At 48.9% G+C, this 7,852-nt stretch overlaps 2 protein-coding genes across 5 annotated transcripts in view; one reads left to right on the top strand and one right to left on the bottom strand.

The window, feature by feature from the left end:
- NDUFB9 (NADH:ubiquinone oxidoreductase subunit B9) overlaps window positions 1–743 on the bottom strand; it is a 17,506-nt gene extending 16,763 nt beyond the window's left edge. The window contains exon 1 of one of the 2 annotated variants that reach the window (XM_019528137.1): window positions 616–743. In XM_019528137.1, the coding sequence (XP_019383682.1) occupies window positions 616–701 (86 nt within the window). In that variant the 5' untranslated portion in view covers window positions 702–743. The remainder of the gene's footprint in view (window positions 1–615) is intronic. The other variant, XM_019528138.1, reaches the window with a different exon arrangement.
- TATDN1 (TatD DNase domain containing 1) overlaps window positions 737–7,852 on the top strand; it is a 42,486-nt gene continuing 35,370 nt past the window's right edge. For 2 of the 3 annotated variants that reach the window (XM_019528135.1, XM_019528134.1), the window contains exons 1-2: window positions 737–842; window positions 2,928–2,993. In XM_019528135.1, the coding sequence (XP_019383680.1) occupies window positions 791–842; window positions 2,928–2,993 (118 nt within the window). In that variant the 5' untranslated portion in view covers window positions 737–790. The remainder of the gene's footprint in view (window positions 843–2,927; window positions 2,994–7,852) is intronic. The other variant, XM_019528136.1, reaches the window with a different exon arrangement.

Raw genomic sequence — 7,852 nt, 5'->3', positions numbered from 1 at the left:
GGCCAGGGGCAGCAGGGCTGGGGAGCCAGGGGCACAAGTAGGGCATCCTGCCATGCCTACCCCTGCTACACATGATCTGCGCTCTCATCACCAGAATGCTCAGCAAAGCTGTTCATCAACTTGCATCATGAATAGTTACCTTCTTCAGTGAACTTGGCTGCAACCCAACACCTCTTAAGATCACACCAAACGCTAATGCTAAGACAGTCTGGGCACACTACTCTTTTTGCATATATCCACTCAGAGTCGCTCCATGGGTTCCTTTTTCACTTCCACATCAGTAGTTCCAGTCTTTATCCTTGAGCCCTTTCACACAAGTGTCCCGTTTGACCTAGTTATTCTAGTACTAGGCGCTGTCCGCCACGCGAGGACGGGGTGCAGCCAGGATCCAGCCTCAGGCCTGGCCCTTCCCCTGAAGGCGCCGCAGCCTCCCACCGCCAGGGGGCGCTGCACACAGCGAGGCTGAGCAGGGCGTTCCTCCCACGCATGCGCACTCCCTCCAGGCTATACTGGGCGGGGGGCGCCGCTCCTCCCCCGCACCCAGGAACCAGCCCCTGCATCATGGGGTGGGGGGAGTTACAAGGAGACGCCGCACGGGGTGGGAGGCGCCCTCACCGGTCGATGCACCAGGACTCGAGGTGACGCTGCGCGCGCTTGTAGAGCCGCAGTACCTTCTGTCTGTGCGTCAGGTATCCCGCCATCTTGGGCCGGTGACGCTCCGCCCCCTGCTCATTTTGGCCCGGGGCGCGGGGGGTGCCGGGAAGGGGGCGGAGTCCTCCGCGCTCGGCGCATGCGCTATAGTCGCCCGTCCGCCGCAGACATGAGCCGCTGCAAGTTCGTCGGTGAGGAGGGAGGGGCGCGCGGGTGGGGGCAGGGACAGGGCAGTCACCCCGCGGGCTGAGCTGGGGCACGACCTGCAGTGTGTGTGTACGTGTACAGGTGCGGATGTGTGCATGGGGCCACGTGTGTACTTGTCTGTGTACGTGTGTGTGTGTGTACCTGCACGGACATGTCCCTGCACGTATAGATGTGTGTATGGTGCATGCGCGTGTGTACGTGTATGTATATGAGCCTATATGTGTGTATGGTGTACATGCGTGTGTACTTGTGTGTATACCTGCAGGTATAGGTGTGTGTATGCTGCACGTGTGTGTGTGTACACCTGTATACATATGTACCTGCGTGTATAGATGTGTGTGTGGTGCACGTGTGTGTGTGTGTACTTGTAAGAGTGTATGCATGTGTGCACACACGTGTGTATAGGCAATTCTCGGACTTGCCCTACTGCCCCTTGCCCCCCACAATTGGTTCCTGAAAACTGTGCCTTAAGTCGAAAAGTCGTTAACTTGGAACCGATTTTCCCATAGGAACAATGTTATAAATGGGGGATTGGTTCCTGAACCAAGGCCCAATACCCTGTTTTCACCAAAAATACCCCAGAGTTTTGTACTCGGTCAGTTATAGATGAGTAATGTAGCTACATTAATGTATTTATATTGTAAATAGCAATCATATTGATTTGCAAGGACTTTGAGGTGACTTTGCTGGACTTTTTAAAGGGCTCTTGGCTGGAGTTTTCTCAGGAGTCTTGGCTGCAGGTTTTTCTGGAGTCTTGTCTGCTTTCTTTAAGAAAGTGTCCAAGGAAGTTTGGACAGGTGTTCTCCAGGGAGATGGGTGATGCAGCGAACCTGTTCACAGGCATGGCGTGGCATGGCGTAGGATCAAGCGTTGTAAAGTCAAAACTGATGTCAGAAAGTCAAAACAGGGTGTCAACTTATAAATGTCTGAAGTGCTGTCTGATGTAATTCAAAACATCTTAAGTTGAGGACTGTCTGTATATGTACATGTATACGTGCAGGCACATGTGTGGATGTGTGTGTGGGAGCAGGGCACAGCCCACAGGACTGGGGAAGCAGTGCGGGTTGTCTGCACAGTGTGGGGGGCAGAGGGTAGGAGCAGGCAGTGCAGCACCTGACCACACATACGCTGGACAGCCCTGGGCTCAGTGTTGGAGCCGCTACACTACAAGTTATGTTCAGTGGGATGAATGGAGAAATGGCCTGACCTTGCCTTCCTGCCCTATAAAACTTCAGTACTGACGTACATTAGCATGAGTAACATTTAGTAGGTAAATGCTTCTGCGGAAACACCGTTCAAGTACATAGCCTGGGACTAGAGAAAAGGTATTTGCTAACCCAGAGTGAGCACCTAGTATATAGGCAACACATGCACATGTGTGTATAATATGTACATGTATATGTAGGTGTGTATGTCCATACATGTGTGGATGCATGTGTGTACACATGCACATGTGCATACACGTGCATATTCCCTAATCTTTCCTTCAGTGAAGAGCAGGAAATGACTAAAGTGCTCCCTCTCTGGCCTTGCAGGCCTCGAGGGCCTATAACAGCCGTAGCTCCAGCCCTTCCATCTCCTTCTGTCTTGTGTAGTTGCCTTCCATCTTGTTGCATCTTCGTCTGTCCTTGCCAGATCAGTTTTATGTTCTTACAACATTTCTGTGTCCAAACCATCTTACCTCTGGGATAGCGACAACATTCACGCTATGCTGTTCCTTCTCTGCTAATAGGCAAACTAAAGCTCCAGGCGTACACGAACATCTAATGTTCCAAGATCCACATTTCGTATTTGTCCAAGGCTTTAGTTTTGGTTTCATAACATGGTTTTTTTTTCATGAGATAAGGTGGTTGGGTTCATGCCCAATCTGGAAGACCAGGGTATTCCTCTTAGTCTGGTCTCTACCCTTCAACTTGTTTGGCACAGAAGACCCTCCTGGTAGTTGCACCATGCAGCTGCCAACATAGCTCTCTGTTACAAAGACCCACTACATCAAAGTGGGAATACCTTTAAAGTGGAGGGGATGATTACAACAAGTAACTTAATCTCCATTGTTTTTCTCCTGACAGATATCGCTATTAATTTGACAGACCCTATGTTCAGAGGGATTTACAGAGGTACACAGAAACATCAAGGTAAATGTTTCTTTGAATCTAGCAACAGTGTTAGACTAAGGGCCTGTTTCCTTACCTCAGTAGCAACTATGCTACATTCATCTTTTTCCCTCAGAGGTTATATAAAGTAAATAAAATGTATTATTTTTATTTAGATGGGGCCTGAAATATGATATGCACTCTAGAATTAAAAAGATGCATTCTAGGTGAAATCTGTTTTTGCTATAAAACTGTCAGATGGTTAAAAAAAACCCCCAAACTCAATAGCTGAAATCTTCACCTACATCTTTAAACAAGGGTTCCTTCATTTATGCCTGGGGTTCTGAGCATAGAACTGTATCCTTTGTTTTCTTTGGGCCAGGTATGAATTAGCTTATTTCCATTGAGGTGAATTAGTGCAGTTTGCAACAGGTAACATTTTTTACATACCATACACGTGGTTTCCTTTTGCTGAGGATCCTGTCCTATGCGTTTGGACTCAATAGTTTGTCTGTTTTAGACTTTAAGCCACGGGTAGGCAGAATATGGCCCATGGGCTGGATCTGGCCTGCCAAGCACTTTCATCCTGCCTGCGGAGCTGCCCAACAAATTGTGTCCTGCCCATCCCTTCTGCCTGCAAGGGTGGGAGCAAGGTGCCCATGTGTACACGCAGCCCAAAAACTTATTCTTTTGCCTGGCTCCCACCCTCCTGGGCAGAAGCTGGCCAGCATGCAGCTTCCACGCAGGGCTCCTGCTGCTGCCGCTGCCACCCCTGGGGGACAGGCGGTGGCAGCAACATGGAGCTGGAGTGGGCAGTGTGTGGGTGTGAGGGAGAGTGAGGAATGTAGGGACCCTCCCACACTCCCCCCATGGTGTGCAGCCCTAGCAGGCAGTTGCAGCAGCAGTGGGTGGGGAGCTCAGGGCAGAGTTGCCCAGTGGAGTGTGGCTCCAGCAGGCACTGCACGTCACAGCGAGGGGCTCAGCCTCTGCGCAATGGCCTGTATCGCTGGCACTCCCTGCCACTCGCATGCAACCCCTGCACTTGCACAGTGGGGAGGGAAGCCCTGCATGCTGGAGCCAGCTGCCTTGCCTGCCAGGGCTGCGTAACACAGGAGAGAAATCTCAGGTGCTAGAGCCAGCTGCCTTCCTCTCAGGGGCTGCACTGCAGGGGAGGGAAGCCCCAGGATCCTTCCCCTGTGGGTCTTCCCTCCCTGCTGTCAAATGCAGGGGCTGCCTGTGAGTGGCAGGGAGCACCAGCAATACAGGAGGCTCAGCAGAGGCTGCACTCCTTGCTGTGATGTGCAGCACTTGCCAGAGCTGCACCCTGCCAGGCACCTGCGCCCTGAGCACCCTGCCTGCTGCTGCTGCTGCCACTACTGCCTGCTGGGGCTGTGTGCCATGGGGAGAGTGTGGGGGAGTCCCCATACTCCTCCCCAGGACCCATACCCTGTCTCCCCAACCCCCAACATATACACAACCTCCCGACATACCTTGTGCCCCTCCACACACACAGCCATACACCCTCACAAACCCCCTACCCCCATCTTACCACACACACACACACATGCACCCACACCCACTATACACCCCCCCCCACCATATTCCCCACAATATATAAAACTCAGAATGTATTTTTCAGTTATTATGACATCGCCTTTATATACTCTAAGCAAACCCAAATCATGGCAAAAGTATTTTTTGTAATAAAATTAAAATATGTTATAGTAGGTGTTAGACTTTTAGTGTATGATTTGGTTTTATTCTGGTTCTAAGATGGCAACCCCTCCTCCCAGAAGCAGTACTTCCGGGGGGCAATGGGAAGGATGTCCGGTGGCAAAGGTCAGGGGTTAGGGGGCAGGACTTCTGGTCCCAAGATAGCGACAAAAGGGTGGTGCAACTGTCAAGGGATGGGACCACCCAGGTGGCCCTTGACAGCTCGACAAAACTTGTTAAGTGTCCCTCCACCTGAAATAATTGCCCCCCCACTGTATGCTTTTTGTAACAATGATTGTGTCTCCTTTTATCTAAGAAAGATGCAATACGCTTTCTCCATCAATAAATATTTATTGTTAATGAATCAAGATTTCTTTTTTATATATCTTTACTCCCTTTCCAATTTACAGTTATTCACATGCATTATTTTCTGGTTCATAGTATCAGTGAGCATTAATTTAATATTTTTCTGCAAAGGAATTCTCATACATGCATTCATTTTATTTTATTTTCTCTTCAAACAAGGTTGGAGACGTTAACAATTTTTAGAGATGAAATTTTAATGTCCTCTAGAATGTACTGACTTGAAGTCCAGAAAACTATTATAATAATTTAAGTCCCAGTTGAGCAAGATTTTGTCTATTTCTTTACTCTGGGTTTCTCCCATTCTTTTTTTTAATCTTGGTTGGCCCATCAGCAGTGTGATCCTCTTCTGCAGGTGTGAGGAGTACCTCCTTCTGGTGGTGCAGGAATCATAAAAAATTAGAGTTGGAAGGAACCTAAGGAGGTCATCTGGTCCAACCTCCTGCTCAAAGCGGGACTATCCACTACTTACTAGATCAAGGTTTTGTCTAGCCAGGTCTTAAAAACCTCCAAGGATGAAGAGTCCACAACCTGTCTGGGTAACTTGTTCCAGTGTTTTACTACCCTCCTAGTGAGAACATTCTTCTAATATCTAACCTAAACTTCACTTGCTGCAACTTGAGACCTTTGCTCCTTGTTCTGTCATCTGCCACCACTGATAACAGTCTATCTTCATCATCTTTGGAACTGCCCTTCAGGTAGTTGAAGGCTGCTATTAAATGCCCTCTCAGTCTTCTCTTCTCTAGACTAAATAAGCCCATAAGTTCCCTCAGCCTCTCCTCAGAAGTCATGTGCCCCAGCCCCCGAACCATTTTTGTTGCCCTCCACTGGACTCTCTCCAATTTGACCACATCCTGTCTGTAGTGGGGGGGCCCAAAACTAAACACAGTACTCCAGAAGTGGCCTCACCAGTGCTGAAAAGAGGCAAATAATTGCTTCCCTTGAAGTACTGGTAACACTCGTACCAGTGTAGCCCAGTATGCCATTAGCCTTCTTGGCAACAAGGGCACGCTGCTGGCTCATATTCAATTTATTGTCCACTGTAACCCCCAGGTCGTTTTCTACAGAGCTGCTGCCCAATCAGTCAGCCCCCAGCCTGTACTGGTGCATGGGATTCTTCTGTCCTAAGTGCAGGACTTTGCACTTGCCCTTGTTGAATCTCATGAGATTTATTTTGGTCCAATCCTCCAATCTGTCTAGGTCACTCTGCCTCCTAGCCCTACCCTCCAGTGTATCTACTACTCCCCCCAGCTTGGTGTCATCTGCAGACTTACTGAGGGTGCACTCTATGCCATCTTCCAGATTGTTGATGAAGATATTGAACAAAACTTGCCCCAGGACCGACCTCTGGGGCACTCTATTTGATACCAGCTGTCAACTAGACATGGAGCCATTGATTACTACCTTCTGTGCCTGATGCTTCAGCCAGTTTTCTATCCACCTTACAGTCTATTCATCCAGCCCATACTTCCTTAGCTTGCCTGGAAGAATGTTGTGGGAGTCCATATCAAAACCCTTGTTCAGATCAAAGTAAACCACATCCAGTGGTCTCTCCGCATCCACGGAGATAGTTATACCATCATAGAATGCAATCAGGTTGGTCAGGCATGGCTTGCCCCAGTGAATCCATGCTTACTGTTCCCAATCACCTTTTTCTTCTCCAAGTGCTTAGAATTGGATGCTTGTGAATCTACTCCATGCTTTTTCCAGGGACTGAGGTGAGGCTGACCGGCCTTCAGTTCTCCAGACCCTTTTCCATCTCTTTCTTAAAGTTGGGCATTAGATCTGCATTTCTCCAATTGCCCAGGACCTTCCCCGATTGCCACAAATTTTCAACGATAAGGGCCAGTGGCTCTGTAGTCTCCGTCAGCACCCTTAAGTGCATCCCATCTGGTTCCATAGACTTGTACATGTCCAGCTTTTCTAAATAGTCCCTAACCTGTTCTTTCACCATTGTTGGCTGCTTACTTCCTCCCCAAATTGTGCTGCCAGGTGCAGTAGTCTGGGAGCTGACCTTGCCTGTGAAGACTGAAGTGAAAAGACATTGAGCACTTCAGCCTTTTCTGTGTTCTCTGTCACAAGGTTGCCTCCCCCATTCAATAACAGACCCACACTTTCCCTGACCTTCCTCTTGTTACTGACATACTTGTAGAAACCCGTCTCGTTACCCTTCACATCCCTTGCTAGCTGTAACTCCAGTTGTGCTTTAGCCTTCCTGACTTAATCCCTGCATGCCCAAGCAACACTCTTACACTCCTCCCTAGTTGGTTGTCCAAGTTTCCACTTCTTATAAGCTTCCTTTTTGTGATTTAGTTTACTGACGAGTTCCCTGCTAAGCTAAGCTGGTTTTCTGCCATACTTGCTAGTCTTTCTGTGCATCAGGATGGTTTGTTCCTGCACTCTCAGTAAGGCTTCTTTAAAGTATAGCCAACTGACCTTGATTCCTCTCCTCCTCAGGCTGGCTTCTCAGGGGATCCTGCCCATGAGTTTCCTGAGCGGGTCAAAGTCTGTTTTTCTCAAGTCCAGAGTCCTTACTCTGCTGCTCTCCATCCTTCCTTTCCTCAGGATCCAGAACTCAATCATCTCTTGGTCACTGCTCCCCAAGTTGCCATCTACTAGTACATTCCCCACCAATTCTTCCCTGTTTGTGAGCCAACAGGTCAAGAAGAGCATGGCCCCTACTTGGCCACTCCAGCACTTGCACTAGGAAGTTGTCCCCAACACTCCAAATCTTTCTGGATTGCCTGTATTGCTCCCTCATCCGACCCTAACTGAAGTTTTCAATGAAAACCAGGGCCTGTAATCGGGAAACTTCCAATAGCTGT

Source organism: Gavialis gangeticus, unplaced genomic scaffold, assembly GCF_001723915.1.
Source record: "Gavialis gangeticus isolate Ggan-Ray unplaced genomic scaffold, GavGan_comp1, whole genome shotgun sequence".
Classification (NCBI taxonomy): domain Eukaryota; kingdom Metazoa; phylum Chordata; order Crocodylia; family Gavialidae; genus Gavialis; species Gavialis gangeticus.
This window is presented reverse-complemented; position numbering and strand designations above follow the sequence as displayed.